A 17471-nucleotide genomic window follows, 5' to 3' on the forward strand; every position below is an offset into this window, starting at 1 on the left:
CTCTAAACAGCTTCAAAAATAATCTTCCTAAGTATACTGGTTTAAGCTTGATTCAAGTGGACAGTCCTGAGTCTTTTTTTTTTTGAAAAGGAGGTTCAAACCCCCGGCCTCTGCATCAATCGATGCATCCGGCCATTTTTATTAATTATTCAACATAGGTCTAACAAGAACATACATCAAACCATCCGAAGCCACCACTCACACCTACAAAACTCGATAATGTGGAGAGCTCTCACTCCCCATATCTAAAACCGGTGTCGTCACCGATACATCCACATAACGTATCGGAACCCATAGCCGGTGCAGTAGACCTAAAGCGTACACCACATGCACACATTTTAGATGCCGCCATCATCATCAGGCCGCTAACCCATCTTCAGGAGAGAGATCTGTATCATCCTTGCCAGTCCGTCCATCCGTCGACGCCACCACGGCTTGTCAGTCCAGACGCGAAGATTCTGGAAGAACTGTTGTGCGTAGCACCTGCCGGCCAGGCATGACATAGCGTACCACTTGTCGGCCATGTTGGGGAACGTTGCATGGGAAACAAAAAAAATTCCTACGCACACGAAGACCTATCATGGTGAAGTCCATCTACGAGAGGAGATTTGGATCTACGTACCCTTGTAGATCGCACAGCAGGAAGCGTTAGGAAACGCGGTTGATGTAGTGGAATGTCCTCGCGTCCCTCGATCTGCCCCACGAACCGTCCCATGAATTGTCCCATGATCCGTTCCGATCTAGTGCCGAACGGACAGCACCTCCGCGTTCAGCACACGTACAGCTCGACGATGATATCGGCCTTCTTGATCCAGCAAGCAAGACAGAGAAGTAGATGAGTTCACCGGCAGCGTGATGACGCTCCGGTGGTGGTGATGATCTACTCCTGCAGGGCTCCGCCCGAGCTCTGCAGAAATCCGATCTAGAGGTTGAACTATGTGGTTTAAGGATGAGTTGCACGTGGCAAAAGTTGTCTCAAATCAGCCCTAAAAGACCACTATATATATGAGGGAGGGGGGAGGAGGCTTGCCTTGAGGGCCAAGCCCTCAAGGGGTGCGCCGGCCAAGGGGGAGGTGGACTCCCACCCCAATTCGATTTGGGGGAAGGACTCCACTCCTTCCTTCCCACCTCCCCTTTTTCCTTTTCTTTTTCTTTTCTTTTTGGTATTTCTATAAGTGGCGCCATGGGCCTCTTGGGATGACTCCACCAGCCCACTAGGGACTTGTGGCGCCACCCTATGCCCTTGGGCTCACTCCCGGGTGGGTGGGCCCCTCCCGGTGAACTCCTGGAACCCATTCGTCACTCCCGGTACACTTCCGGAATTGCCTGAAACTTTCCGGTAACCAAATGAAACCATCCTATATATCAATCTTCGTTTCTGGACCATTCCGGAAACCCTCGTGACGTCCGTGATCTCATCCGGGACTACTAACAACATTCGGTAACCACACATATAACTCAACTATACTAAAACATCACCGAACCTTAAGTGTGCAGACCCTGCGGGTTCGAGAACTATATAGACATGCCCCGAGGCACTCCTCGGTCAATATCCAATAGCCAGACCTGGATGTCCATATTGGATCCTACATATTCTCCGAAGATCTTATCGATTGAACCTCAGTGTCAAGGATTCATATAATCCCGTATGTCATTCCCTTTGTCCTTCGGTATGTTACTTGCCCGAGATTCGATCGTCGGTATCCGCATACCTATTTCAATCTCGTTACCGGCAAGTCTCTTTACTCGTTCCGTAATACAAGATCCCGTGACTTACACTTAGTCACATTGCTTGCAAGGCTTGTGTGTGATGTTGTATTACCGAGTGGGCCCCGAGATACCTCTCCTTCACACGGAGTGGCAAATCCCAGTCTTGATCCATACTAACTCAACGGACACCTTCGGAGATACCTATAGAACATCTTTATAGTCACCCAGTTAAATGCATACAAGGTATTCTTCCGGTGCCAGTGAGTTATATGATCTCATGGTTATAGGAACAAATACTTGACACGCAGAAAACAATAGCAATAAAACGACACTATCAATATGCTACGTTCATAGTTTGGGTCTAGTCAATCACATGATTCTCCTAATGATGCGATCCAGTTATCAAGTGATAACACTTGCACATAGCCAAAAAAAACCTTGACTATCCTTGATCAACTGGCTAGCCAACTAGAGGCTTGCTAGGGACATTGTTTTGTCTATATGTATCCACACATGTATCTATGTTTTCATTCAATACAAATATAGCATGGATTATAAACGATTATCTTTAAACACGAAATATAATAATAACTACTTATCATTGCCTCTAGGGCATATTTCCAACAGGCTAGCCATGACTTGACATCTCCACCAAAAGCTCCATGCAAGATGATCGACGCGGCCACGGCGCCAAACAGCGCCACCGCCTCATACGTCTCAAACGCATCTATAATTTTTTATGGTTTCATGTTGTTATCTTGTCTTCTTTGGATGTTCTATGTACCTTTTATATCTTTTTTGGGACTAACTTATTAATTCAGTGCCAAGTGCCAGTTCCTGTTTTTTCTGTGTTTTTGACTCTTTTCAGATCTGATTTTGGAACGGAATCCAAATGGAATAAAACCCCGAAATGATTTTTTCCCGAACGGAAGAAGATCACGGGGCCTTTGGGCCAAGCCAGGTGGGCTCGAGGGAGCCCACAAGCTCCCACTCCCCCTGACCTAGATCCTTGGCCTATATATTCCCAAATATTCAGCAAAAAATCAGGAGAGCCTCAAAAATACTTTTCTGCCGCCGCAAGCTTCCGTTTCCGCGCGCCCTACCGGAGGGGACTTTGTAGTTGGAGGGCTTCTTCATCATCACCATCGCCCCTCCAATGACTCGTGAGTAGTTCACTTCAAACCTACGGTTCCGTAGTTAGTAGCTAGATGGCTTCTTCTCTCTCTTGGATCTTCAATACAAAGTTCTCCATGATCTTCGTGGAGATCTATCCGATGTAATCTTCTTTGGCGGTGTGTTTGTCGAGATCCGATGAATTGTGGATTTGTGATCAGATTATCTATGATATATATTTGAGTCTTTGCTGATTTCTTATATGCATGATTTGATATCCTTATAAGTCTCTCCGAGTCTTGGGTTTTGTTTGGCCAACTAGATCTATGATTGTTGCAATGGGAGAAGTGCTTGGTTTTGGGTTCTACCATGTGGTGACCTTTCCCAGTGACAGTAGGGGCAGCAAGGCACACATCAAGTAGTTGCCATCAAGGGTAAAAAGATGGGGTTTTTATCATTGGTTTGAGATTATCCCTCTACATCATGTCATCTTGCTTAAGGCGTTACTCTGTTCTTATGGACTTAATACACTAGATGCATGCTGGATAGCGGTCGACGTGTGGAGTAATTGTAGTAGATGCAGAAAGTATTGGTCTACTTGTTTTGGACGTGATGCCTATAGATATAATCATTGCATAGATACCGTCACGACTTTGTGCGGTTCTATCAATTGCTCGACAGTAATTTGTTCACCCACCGTCTACTTGCTTTCATGAGAGAAGCCACTAGTAAACACTACGGCACCCGGGTCTATTCACATCCATCGTTTACACCTCCGCTTTTACTTTGCTTTGTTACTTCGTTGCTTTCAGTTCTCACTTGGCAAACAATCTATAACGGATTGACAACCCCTTCATAGCGTTGGGAGCAAGCTTTTGTGTTTGTGCAGGATCTTGAGATACTCCTCCACTGGATTGATACCTGGGTTCTCAAACTGAGGGAAATACTTACCACCGCTATGCTACATCACCCTTTCCGCTTTAAGGGAACACCAACGCAAGGCTCCAAGACCACGGGGGAAATCCTTTGCATACTTTCCAAGGAAGTCCCTTAAGGCGTAGCCGCAGCAGAAGGATCAAGCCAAGTATTCTCCCGACGATGTGCCTATTTCTGGAGCTATTGGAAGGTATTTTGTTGCAGTAGCAGAAGTATTTCTGGCACCGTTGCCGGGGAGGAGAAATCAAGATCTATCCATGTAGGTCTCACAAACTCATCTCTTGCATTTACTTTTGTTGCCAGTTGCCTCTCGATTCCTCTCCCCCACTTCACATTTGCCGTTTCCATTTGCCTTTTTCCGTTCGCCCTTCTTTCGCTTGCTTTCTATTTGCTTGTGTGCCATGTGCCTTCAATATGCTTGCATCTTCGTTTGTTAATCTCTTTAAGAGACCCACTTATGTGGAACGAATTGCTAGTGAGTTAAGGGCACTTGACTATCTTTATGGAGTTTTGCGTGAGATGCGTGAATCTGAAAATTGTGAGGAAGAAATTTATGAAGTGATTCACGAGGTCTTCTTGGATGAAAAGCATGATTGCAATGGTTTCACTATAAATTCTATTAGTGACAATCATGCTAAAATTATGCAAAACCCTAAGCTTGGGGATGCTAGTTTTGCTTTGTCCCCTACTTGTTGCAATAATCATGATTGGGGTGATGATCTTTCTTATGATCTTGAAAATTTATTCAAGCCTCATGATGAATATGATATTTGCAATAATATTGAAAGTGTGTTTGGAGAAGTCATGACTTTGGTTGATGATAATCCCACTATTTTTGAAGAGCGTCAACTTTGCATGCATGTGGATCATGAAAAGAATATCCTATGGGTTAGCTATGTTGTTGAATTTGAATATGATCCCACATGTAATTGCTATGAGAGAGGAAAATATTTTGGTAGAAACTTTCATGTTACCAAATTACCTCTCGTTATGTGGAGATTGCTATTGTCTCTTTCTTCCCTGCATATGGCAACTATTGGTTGTCTTGACAATCTGTTTTTCTATAAAATGCCTATGCATAGGAAGTATGTTAGACTTAGATGTGATTTTCACATGCTTTATGAGGCTCTCGTTGTGCTTCAATTCTTGTCTTTTGTGAGAGCGTCATTGAATGCCTAGCTAAGGGCGTTAAACAATAGCGCTTGTTGGGAGGCAACCCAATGAATCTATCCTTTTTCTTTCTGTTTTGTGTTTTCCACACTTTCATAATTCTGCTGTGATTGTTTTTTTGTGTTTCTTTTTGCGTTTGTGCCAAGCAAAACCGTTATGATTAGTCTTGGGGATGATCGTTTGGTCATGCTGGAAAAGACAGAAACTTTCTGCTCACAAAAAGAATTTCCATTTTTTTCTGTAAGAGCTTTTGAGTTGATTCGTTTTGCTGCTGATTGCCACACAAATTATTCAGACTGTCGTAATTTTTCAGAATTTTTGAAGTACCAGAGGTATACGAAATATACAGATTTCTACAGACTGGTCTGCTGTTAACAGATTCTGTTTTTGTTGTGTTGGTCGCTTATTTTGATGAAACTATGGATAGTATCGGGGGCTATTAGCCATGGAAGATTGAAAATACAGTAACCCAACTTCAGCACAAGTAGAATTTTAGTTTGCTACAGTACCTAAGGAAGTGGTGGTTTGCTTTCTCATACTAATGTTATCACGAGTTTCTGTTTAAGTTTCGTGTTGTGAAGTTTTCAAGTTTTGGGTGAAGTTTTTATGGAAAAAAAGATAAAGAGTGGCAAGAGCTCAAGCTTGGGGATGCCCAAGGCACCCCAAGAGATTCAAGGATGTCGTAAAAGCCTAAGCTTGGGGATGCCCCGGGAAGGCATCCCCTCTTTCGTCTTCAATCCATCGGTAACGTTACTTGGGGCTATATTTTTATTCACCACATGTTATGTGTTTTTGCTTGGAGCGTCTTGTATCGTAGGAGTCTTTTACTTTTGTTGTGTCACAATCATCCTTGCTACACACCTAGAGAGGGAGACATGCACTCACCGTGATTTTGTCGAGCTTCACTTATATCTTTTAGTAGACAATTCAGCTCACATGTGCTTCACTTATATCTTTTGAGCTAGATACTTTTGCTCTATGTGCTTCACTTATATCTTTTAGAGCAAAGCGGTGTGTGGCTTGGTAGTTGATCTATGCTTTGAAAGTAGTCTCAAAAGGGGTAGTTATCCAAAGGGATACGAAAAGTTCCACCTTCATGTGCATTGAATAGTTAGAGAAGTTTGATTCATCTCAATTAGTTTTGAGTTGTGGTTATGGTAATATTGAAGTCATGCTAGTAAGGTGTTGTGGATCTAGAAATACTTGTGTTGAAGTTAGTGATTCCCGTAGCATGCACGTATGGTGAACCGCTATGTGATGAAATCTGAGCATGATTAGTATATTGATTGTCATCCTTTGCGTGGCGGTCGGGATCGCGCAATGGTTTATACCTACCAACCCTTCCCCTAGGAGTATGCGTTGAATGCTTTGTTTCGATTACTAATAAAAATTTTGCAACAAGTATATGAGTTCTTCATGACTAATGTTGAGTCCATGGTTTAGATGCACTTTCACCTTCCACCATCACTATCTGCTTAGTGTCGTGCAACTTTCGTCGGTGCACAAAACCCACCATTAGCCTCCCTCAAAACAGCCACCATACCTACATACTATTGCTTTTTCAAAGTCATTCCGAGATATATTGCCATGCAACTACCACCATGACATGTGCCACCACGTCTACATTTCCATTGTATGATCGTAAGATAGCTAGCATGATGTTTCCATTGATGTCTATGCCATGCTAGATCATTGCCACGGTACACTACCGAAGGCATTCCATATAGAGTCATAGTTACTCTAAGTTTTGAGTTGAAAGTGTGATGATCATCATTAATGGAGCATTGTCCTATGTGAGGAAATAAAAGAGGCCAAAGAAGCCCACCAAAAAAAAGAGGCCAAAGAGCCCACCAAATAAAAAAAATGAGAGAAAAAGAGAGAAGGGAAAATGCTACCACTTTTTCCACACTTGTGCATATTAAGCACCATGATCTTCATGATTGAGAGTCTCTCATTTTGTCACCACCATATAGCTAGTCGAAAATTTCCATTATATAACTTGGCTTGTATATTCCAATGATAGGCTTCCTCAAAATTGCCTTAGGTCTTCGTGAGCAAGCAAGTTGGATGCACACCCACTAGTTTTCTTTAAGAGATTTCACATACTCGTAGCTCTAGTGCATCATTTGTATGGCAATCCCTACTCATTCACATTGATATCTATTCATGAGCATCTCCACAGCTCATTGATATGCCTAGTTAATGTGGCTATCTTTTCCTTTTTGTCTTGCAACCTCCACCACACTCCACACCATGTATAGTGCTATAACCATGGCCCACGCTCATGTATTGCGTGAGAGTTGAAAAGATTTGAGAAAGTAAAGGTGTGAAACAATTACTTGGCCAATATCGGAGTTGTGCATGATTTAAATTCGTTGTGCAATGATGATAGAGCATAGCCAGACTATATGCTCTTGTAGGGATAACTTTCATTTGGCCTTGTTATTTTGAAACTTCATGATTACCTTGCTAGTTTGCTTGAATTATTATTGTTTCCACGTCAATAGCAAACTATTGTTTTGAATCTAATGGATCTGAACATTCACGTCACATAAGAGGAATTACAATGGACATCTATGCTAGGTAGCATGAAAGCATCAAAAATTCATTCTTTATCACTTCCCTCCTCGAGGACGAGCAGGAGTTAAGCTTGGGGATGCTTGATACGTCTCAAACGTATCTATAATTTTTGATGGTTTCATGATGTTATCTTGTCTTCTTTGGATGTTTTATGTACCTTCTATATCTTTTTGGGACTAACTTATTAATTCAGTGCCAAGTGTCAGTTCCTGTTTTTTCTGTGTTTTTGACTCTTTTCAGATCTGATTTTGGAACGGAGTCCAAACGGAATAAAAACCCCGAAATGATTTTTTCCCGAACGGAAGAAGATCAGGGGGCCTCTGGGCCAAGCCAGGTGGGCTCCAGGGAGCCCACAAGCTCTCACTCCGCCACCAGGGGGAGGCGGTGGTGTCAGGGCTTGTGGCCTCCCTGGCCGCCCCCTGACCTAGATCCTTGGCCTATATATTCCCAAATATTCAGCAAAAAATCAGGAGAGCCTCGAAAATACTTTTCCGCCGCCGCAAGCTTCCATTTCCGCGAGATCTCATCTGGAGACCCTTCCCGGCGCCCTGCCGGACGGGACTTTGGAGTTGGAGGGCTTCTTCATCATCATCATCGCCCCTCCAATGACTCGTGAGTAGTTCACTTCACACCTACGGGTCCGTAGTTAGTAGCTAGATGGCTTCTTCTCTCTCTTGGATCTTCAATACAAAGTTCTCCATGATCTTCATGGAGATCTATCCGATGTAATCTTCTTTGGCGGTGTGTTTGTCGAGATCCGATGAATTGTGGATTTGTGATTAGATTATCTATGATATATATTTGAGTCTTTGCTGATTTCTTATATGCATGATTTGATATCCTTGTAAGTCTCTCCGAGTCCAGACCCACATAGTGCCCGCCACCACTCAGCCCTCAAGGCGACGCCTTCAGGAAGGTCACGACGTCAAGGACGCCACCGCAAGAATGAACCCCTGTCGTCGACACGCTCCGCACACCGCCACTAGGATCCACATGCAGCGCCGCCGCACCGCGCACTAGTCCGGTGCCTCCTCACGAACGACCGTCCCGCGCCAGGCATGTCGCGTGAAGGGGAGAGGATCCCGCCCGCCGCCCATGTCGGCCAGGCTTCGCCCAGCGGCGCTGCTGGAGGCGGCGAGGATGAAGGAGGAGAGAGGGTGGACCGACGGCGGCAGCTAGGGTTACCCCCTGGTCGCCCACGGGGGCGACGAGAGGCGGCGGCTAGGGTTACGGGAACAGGCGGCGGCTCAGTCCAAGTGGACAGTCCTGAGGGTCTGGAGGGTCTGAATTTGACTGGCACTGTTTACCTCCAAGAGGAATATCCGGTGGGATCTTGCTTGGGGCACGGTGCGACACACTCGAGGTCCGAAATGTGTTGTATGGGGACTTTGCCGTTAAGTTGCTCCAAAGTGGATGGGTTCCAATGGGCCCTCGTAGCAGTGTACGGGGCGGCCCAGCCTGAGCTCAAGAGAGACTTCTTGGCTGACCTTGTCCGAATATGCGGGGACGAGAGACTGCCGATTTTAGTGGGGGTGACTTTAATATAATCCGGAGGCGAGATGAGAAAAATAATGATAACTTTGATGGCAGATGGTCATTTATGTTTAATTCTATCATCGAAAGCCTTAACTTGCGAGAGATAGAGCTATCAGGGAGAAAGTTTACTTGGGCGAACTCCTTACCTAACCCAACTTTTGAGAAGTTGGACCGGGTTCTCACGAGTGTGGAATGGGAGCAGAAATTCCCCCACGTCACAGTTCGCGCGTTACCAAGAGCTATCTATGATCATACGCCATTGTTTGTAGACTCAGGGGAAGCAACTCACGTTGGGAATAGAAACTTTTTTTCTTTTGAATTGGGATGATTTGAAAGAGAGGGGTTTGTAGACCTCGTAGCCAGAGAACGAGGTATGGTCACGGAAGGTGATACCAATGTTGACAGGTGGCAAAATAAGATAAGGCACCTGAGGCAATTCTTACGGGGATGGGCAAAATATGAGAGTGGAATTTATAAGAAAGAGAAACAAAAACTTCTCGAACTTATAAATACGCTAGACATTAAGGCCGAACAAACGTTATTAGATGACAATGAGAGGTCATTTTGCTGAACTAAAGCTCAAACAACTGCTCAGAGAGGAGGAGTTGAAGTGGGCACTTAGAGCGAAAGTCCGTCACGTGATACAAGGAGATGACAACACACAATATTTTCATCTGATAGCCAATGGAAAGCATACAAAGAAAAAAATAATCTAGGTGGAGGAAGATGAGGGTACAATTGTGGGACAGGAGAATCTGAAATTATATATCTCGGAGTACTATAAAAATTTGTTCGGGGCTCCAGAGTATAATTTTGTATCCATGAAATGCAACAAAAACTTGCAGGGTGTGGTACAATGTTAGAAAGCAAACCACACACATGTTAAATAAGTATACTGGAGAACAAATACATTGGTCCATATTTCACAGCTAACAAGCAGAGGCACTCACACAAACAAACAGCCAAATCGAACTGCTCATCTCAGGCAGTTTGCTCTCAGACAAAGAGAGGAGAGCAGCAACTTTCTCATCTCCGTTGTTTAATATTTCCTCTTTCTCACGCACACACGCAGTCTGTGTCATCTATCTGGCAAGCTAGATGATCCATGCAAACCAAATCAAACTGAATTGAAACGCCGCCACAATGGTAGTGGAGATGACACGGTGCACTTAGCACACAAGCAAGCAATACGCAGGTACTAGTATGTAATGTCATTCGGAAGTGGGCACACACAAATCAATCAGGAATCAAGTCTCTCAGGACCACGACCACACACTGGAAAAACATTTGATGAAGAAAGCAGAGCCATTCTTCTCTCCTGCCTGACTGCACTTGGATTAACTACCTGCAAGACCGGAGGACAATCAATCCAAACAAAGCATGTATATATACTAAGAGGATTTTATGACTAGAGTATCGGACAGAGGGGAAACTAAATCAAGGAAATTGTACAACGATTGACTGATGGGATTAACTCTAGATACATATTCCCGCAAGAAAACTCTAGATACATATATCAACTATTAATAAGAACCAAGCATATGTAATGATAATAAAAGTTCGAGTATGTCGTAGAACGGACAGGATTGATGAATTTTTCTGGCAATCAGACTATTGGGAAATGAGGAAAACTAATGTAAAAGGATTGGTCAGACTCAACTCACCTCAGGAGAGAGACTCTGGGCAGCTTCTTCTTGTAGTAGGCCGAGTGAACCGGCTCAGGGAAGGCTATAGATTTCTAGTAGTGACTGTGGACTGCGTTAATTTGGGATACGCTAAGAATAGCGTAGGCTATAGATTTCTAGTAGTGAAATCTGAGGTATCTGATGTGAAGGTCGGTACAATAATGGAGTCGAGGGATGCTACATTCTTTGAGGACATTTTTCCCATGAGAGATATGCAAATCACTTCTAGACAGGAATCTGAGAGAACTCCTGAGCCTGCCATTCCTATTGAATATTATGAACAAACACATGATGAAAATCCTGAGGAGGATGACGAGGAAACCCTTGGTAGGGGCAAGAGACAAAGGACTGCAAAGACCTTTGATGATGATTTCTTCGTATACCTCGTGGATGATAATTTCACTTCTATTTCAGAAGCGTATGCTTCTCCAGATGCTGATTACTGGAAAGCTGTGGTCCGTAGCGAGATGGATTCCATCATGGCTAATGGGACATGGGAAATTACTGATCGTCCATATGGTTGCAAACCATTGGGATGCAAGTGGGTGTTCAAAAAGAAGCTTAGGCCTGATGATACGATTGAAAAATACAAGGCTAGGCTTGTGGCCAAGGGCTATGCCCAGAAAGAAGAAAAGGATGTCTTCGATACTTATTCACATGTGGCTAGACTGACCACCATTCGAGTACTACTCTCATTGGCGACCTCTCATGGTCTTCTCGTTCATCAAATGGACGTTAAGACGGCTTTCCTGAATGAAGAGCTAAATGAGGAAATCTATATGCAACAGCCAGATGCCTTTGTGATAGAAGGTCAGGAAGGAAAGGTGTGTAAGTTGCTGAAATCTTTATATGATCTGAGACAAGCACCTAAGCAATGGCATGAGAAGTTTAATACAACTCTGACATCTCTTGGCTTCGTTGTTAATGAAGCTGACAAATGTGTATACTATCACCATGGTGGGGGCGAAGGAGTTATATTGTGCTTGTATGTTGATGACATACTGATATTTGGAATCAACCTCAAAGTAATTGAGGAGGTTAAGTCTTTTCTGTCTCAAAACTTTGAGATGAAGGACCTTGGGGTGGTTGATGTTATCTTGAACATCAAGCTTTTGAGAGATGATGAGGGTGGGATTACACTTCTGCAATCCCACTATGTTGAGAAGATTTTGAGTCGCTTTGGATATTCAGACTGCAAAATTTCTCAAACACCATATGATCCTAGTGTGCTTATTTGAAAGTTTAAAGGCACAGCTATAGATCAATTGAGATTCTCTTAAATTATCGGTTCGCTTATGTACCTAGCTAGCAAACGAGGCCTGACATCGCGTTTGCTGTGAGCAAACTTAGCCGGTTTGTTGCAAACCCGGGCGATGTTCATTGGCGTGCTGTTGAAAGAATTATGCGCTACTTGAAAGGTACTGTCAACCACGGACTTCACTATACGGGATACCCATCGCTACTTGAAGGGTATAGTGATGCGAATTGGATCTCTGATGCTGATGAGATGAAGGCCACTACTGGGTATATGTTTACTCTTGGGGGTGGTGCTGTTTTCTGGAAGTCTTGCGAGCAAACGATCTTAACGAGATCGACAATGGAAGCAGAATTAACAGTATTAGACACATCTGGTGTCGAAGCAGAATTTCTTCGAGATCTCTTGATGGACTTACCTGTGGTTGAGAAGCCGGTTCCGGCTATCCTTATGAACTGCGATAATCAAACGGTTATTGTTAAAGTGAAGAGTTCAAAGGATAATATGATGTCCAACAAACATATAAGAATGAGATTGAAGTCTGTCAGACGTTTGAGAAACTCCGGAGTGATAGCGTTGGCTTACATCCAAACGGCTAAGAATCTGGCAGATCCCTTTACTAAAGGGCTATCACGTGTTGTGATAGATAGTGCATCAAGGGAGATGGGTATGAGACCCACATGAGTTGCCATGGCAGTAACCCAACCTATATGATCGGAGATCCCGTGAAGTAGGACCTGGGAAAACAAGCCAGTGGTGAACTGAGGAGAGTAACTTTACTAACCCACTCCGTTGGAGATGCAATACTCTCGGATACTGTATGGTAGGATGACTACTGTCTTAATGTGTTCTAAAGCTTATGTGTAAGCAAGATGCTGTCCTACAGAGCGGTCTTTGGAGGAACACACCTATATGAGCCCGACTGCTGGTCACAGTCTATGAGATTGGGATGATCTCTAGTAAACTCATGAATAGGCCAGGAGTGTGACTTATATGCTCCACCCGAGGGGTTAGCCTTCGGTAGCCTAGTACTAGTGAGACTTGTGGTGAAACTTCTTTACGCCAAACTGACAATTCAAGTCATAGTCCATTGTTCAGTTGTAAAGGGGTGTAGCTACTTGCTTTAGGTGAAGCTCAACCTTAACAGGTCTTCACTGAAATGCTGATATATTAAAACAGTGATTGGAACGAGGGAACACGATGTGCCCTTGAGATCTGATGGGAGATTGCTGAAATTAGTAGTGGGCCTTAGGCCCATAAGAGAATTTCAGAAAATCTCCAAGGGCCCATGTAGGTGGCGGCATGACATGATGGTGGTGGAAAGTTTAGTCCCACCCCGCTAGTGGAGAAGAAGTTGGACCCCTTATAAGGGTCTCTCTTCTACATGCTATTGGAGAGTGAGAAGAGAAGAAGCCATCGCGCACTCCTCCTTCGTCGCCCGCCTCGCCTCGTCGCGTCGCGGGAATGAGCTGAGCCAAGCTTATACCTACACGCTTATTTTTATCGGTCAGGAACGAAGAATACGTAACGGACACGCAGTCTGTATCATCTATCTGGCAAGCTAGATGATCCATGCAAACCAAATCAAACTGAATTGAAACGCCATCCAAACAAAGCATGTATATACATGTATATATACTAAAAGGATTTTATGACTAGACTGTCAGACAGAGGGGTAACTAAATCAAGGAAATTGTACAGATTGACTGATGCGATTAACTCTAGATACATATCCCGGCAAGAAAACTCTAGATACATATATCAACTATTAATAAGAACCAAGCATATGTAATGATAATAAAAGTTCGAGTATGTTGTAGAACGGACAGGATTGATGATTTTTTCTGGCAATCGGACTATTGTGAAGAAATGAGGAAAACTAATGTAAAAGGATTGGTCAGACTCAACTCACCTCAGGAGAGAGACTCTAGGCAGCTGGTTTTTGTAGTAAGCCGAGTGGACCGGCTCGTACAGGGAAGGGTGGTGTTTGGCCTCCAATCCATCCCACTCTAGGCCGTCCCACCAATCCTTCTCGCAGTCCACCTTCGGGTGCTTGCTGTCGTCACCAACAGCCGGCAGGCGCTTGAGGCTCCAGCAGCCCCTGATCTTGACAGTTTCAAGCATGGGAGCAGCCACGCTGAGCCCGCAGCAGATGCACTCCAGCTTTGGTAGTTCGCACAGATGGATGTGCTTCAACATGAGGAATACTATTGTCTTCTCTTCTTGGTTCTCATACCGGGAATATAATGGGAATATCTCCCTGAGATCCCCACAGCATATGATCTCAATGGTCTCCAGTTGATGCAGGATTTGCATTTCAAACACTTGTATGGGGAGCACATGTATGAGACTTGGGCAGAAGTCCAGATGCAAGAGCTTCAGGTTATCAAAGGACTTTTCATCAGAATAAGATTTTGTACTAGGCCGGCACCCGATGTAGCGTGCAGTTAGGAGCTGGGACGCCCAAAATGTACGAAGCCACTCAAACTGGGACCCCGAAATTCTCTGGCCAGACACCCACTTTCTCTTGGGAGTGTGAAAGACCGTGTGTATCTTGGGGCACCTCTCGACCCGGCACCATCTTAGCCGAGGCATTGTTCCAAATGTCCACTCAGGTGCATAGATATTGGTGATGGTGGAGCTATCGTACACGTGCAACGATGTAACATAAGAATATATAGGATCAGGAAAATGCAGAGATGATAAACCACTATTGATAGTAATTTGAGCATCCTCGGTGAGTTCACTGCACTGTTCGTCCACCATCATCTCTATCATACATGTCTGGTACGTAATGGGAATCTCTATCTTGGGGCAATCCCACATCATCATCACCGCAGATGGGGTTGGTCCATTACCACAATCATCATAACTATGAGACAGGCCGGTCTTCTCAAAGGCATCTTTGTACTTTAAGTCCACCAAAGTACTTCCATGCGGTTGGGATAGCATTTGTTCGCTGCGGCTGCTGCTCCTGGTTCCTTGGACGATCCTACCACCCAGAGAATCTGCCGAACAGATATCAATATGTACAGATCCATCAATCCTGTCTTGAACGTAGGAGTCAGATCTACTAAAAGAATTCATCAAGGGCAAAAGTGACCTGAGGAGCCTTGCATCAGTAAGAGAAATTCGCCATCTATTAAACTGTCTTCCTTTCTGCTCTTTAAGGGATTCATGGATATGAGGATGAGCATGCAGTGCTTGGTCCTCGTATAGTAGTACTGATGATGACCTCGCAGAAGCAGCATCAGCCAAGTATTCTTCCACTCTGGTATCTGATGCTGATCGGGAGGTGGTGTCAATATGCAGCACATCCAAATATCCTCCATAGACCTTTGGTGGCCACAGTATTGCACGGAGTTTCTGGCAGCCTACTAGAAGGAGCCGCCTGGGAACATGCCTTATTCCACGGAGGTCAATTGTCTGCAATGTTGTACCCGACAGGTCCAACTCCTCCAATCTCGCCATCAGTAGTCCTCTCAACAAGACACTCTTCAGCTGATCACAACCCTGCAGCGAGATCTTTTTTAGCCCAAACGATCCATCAACAATGACAGTCTGAAGTCCACTCCCTCTTCTTTCTGCACTGCAAAGGGTCAAGCTTGACGTCCCGCTTTGCGTAATGTCATTTCCAGAAAATTCAAGAATCTCCATCTGTTCCATCTCGGATAACAAGTTACTGTCGTAATTGAGGCAGGTCGAATTTGTTATCCGGAGTTTGCGAATGTTACGCAGCCGTCCCCGTAGACGGCTCATGTCCCAGTCCTCGGCTCCCATTATGTTTAGTTCTATCAGCTGGGTCATCGTATCTGCAGACAAGATCCAAGACCAGTCCATGTAGCGCAGGTCAAGCATCCACAAGGTTTGGAAGCATGTCCATGACCTGGTAGTGTCCTTCTCCTCTTGCGAATCTTTGCTTCTTTGCAGGTCCTGACAACGGTCAAGCCACAGAAATCGAAGACGGTGGCAGCACAGGAATGGGGGCGATGAGAAACTGAAGGCACACGATGACAGTTTCAGCACACCGATATGGTCTGGATTCTGAAACATATTGTTATGGAAAAGCCCGCCCGGATTGAGTACAAAACCACAAGTTTCCGTTGAAATCCAGTATGGCCGGTGGCCAGCAGACCTTATCATGTGAGAAGTATGAATATCCTCCTTCTTCCTTGTGTGTCGAGACAACTTGTTAACACACACTTTCATTTCTTGGTGCAGAGCATGAGCCACCTGCCACGCCTCATGAATGCCATGTGTCTGATGTTGTATGATCCCATCACACATCCAGAAGCTGGGAGCATGGAGAGTCCAGTCATAGTCAATGATATTTTGGCTCATGTAACTCCGTTCCAACGTGTATGAGAAGCACTCAGCAACAGTTGCAGGATCCAGGCCATGCTTGCAGCAAACTTGTGTAGCCTCTTCACGCACCAGATAGGACCAGAGATCTTGTGGGTCTCGCTCAGAGCGGGAAGCTGAGAGAAGAACATCTGTTGTGTTCTTCGTCACAACCTTGTCTCGCAGCTTGGGGTCGAGCCGGAACCTCCCTTGGAAGGTCCAAAGCATCTTGCCACTCAAGTATCCATATAGGGAAAGACCGAGGTTAAATGTGTCAATCACCTCGCTGCTTCCATTGTGAAGAACGAGCAGAAACCTGCGGCTCTGCATGCTCCTATGGATCTCTGCCGTGACTTCTGCTATCTCAGTCCGAGAACCTTCAGCAATACCACTGAAATCATCATCATCGTCTTGCTTGTCAAACATCTTCCTCACCCAACCGGGAAGCTTCAGCTGCTCTGAGATTTCCCTCTGCACCGCTCTTCTGCTCTCCCACTTTGAGGAGTCAATGTGGATGACTTGCTCAAACTCCAGTCCTGGGGGCCTTGTTTGTTCATTTGGTGCCAGCCGTTGGGCCACGGCTCGCAGGACGGCAGACGCACCAAGCCCATCCCAGCCATCAAAGTAGATGGCATTCTCTCTGCTTCGAGTGTTTTTGAGTTCATCAAGAATTCGTTTAACAGCTGCATCAATGGTGTCCACCTTTATAACCTGAATGAACATGTGCACCACATGCAGCGGTGCGGTGATCATTAGTTCAAACTAGCGAATCAACTAATGACACAATAGGCATGTTTTTTCCTTGAAAAACTGCATGGTTAACTACTGGAATCTCACAGTTTTGTGTGGAACGATTATAACTGAATAACAGCAAATTTGCAAATTATGCTACGTACTACGAAAAATAAAGCATGCAAAATGGAAAGAGAGGTGTTTGATAAGTGTCATGCCTCAGTGCGCATGATTAATTGTCGGATCTGTGGATCTCTAGCCTCTAATTTATTTCATTTGGGACTTACAACCTAAGTCATCAATTGTCAATCTTGTTAGCAAGCTCCAGCAGATAAATCTCTTGTCGATCTGTTTCTAAGCGTCCATACACACAAAAGAGTAATTGTTAATATTAATTTTGCATGTATGCACAC

The 17471-nt window shown here is 44.5% G+C and overlaps 1 protein-coding gene across 1 annotated transcript; it reads right to left on the reverse strand.

Annotated features, from left to right (window-relative positions):
• Positions 1-13893: 13893 nt before the first annotated feature.
• LOC123431284 lies at positions 13894-17031 on the reverse strand. The gene has a single exon (XM_045115105.1). It carries the CDS (start codon positions 16750-16752, stop codon positions 13894-13896), a length of 2859 nt encoding a protein of 952 aa, XP_044971040.1. The 5' UTR covers positions 16753-17031.
• Positions 17032-17471: the final 440 nt, after the last annotated feature.

The sequence above is a fragment of the Hordeum vulgare genome, chromosome 2H (assembly GCF_904849725.1).
Source record: "Hordeum vulgare subsp. vulgare chromosome 2H, MorexV3_pseudomolecules_assembly, whole genome shotgun sequence".
Lineage (NCBI taxonomy): Eukaryota > Viridiplantae > Streptophyta > Magnoliopsida > Poales > Poaceae > Hordeum > Hordeum vulgare.

What these genes read in the sequence shown, in the direction of transcription:
- LOC123431284 (XM_045115105.1), bottom strand. Translation starts at nt 16,752, where the DNA reads ATGTTTGACAAGCAAGACGATGATGATGATTTCAGTGGTATTGCTGAA.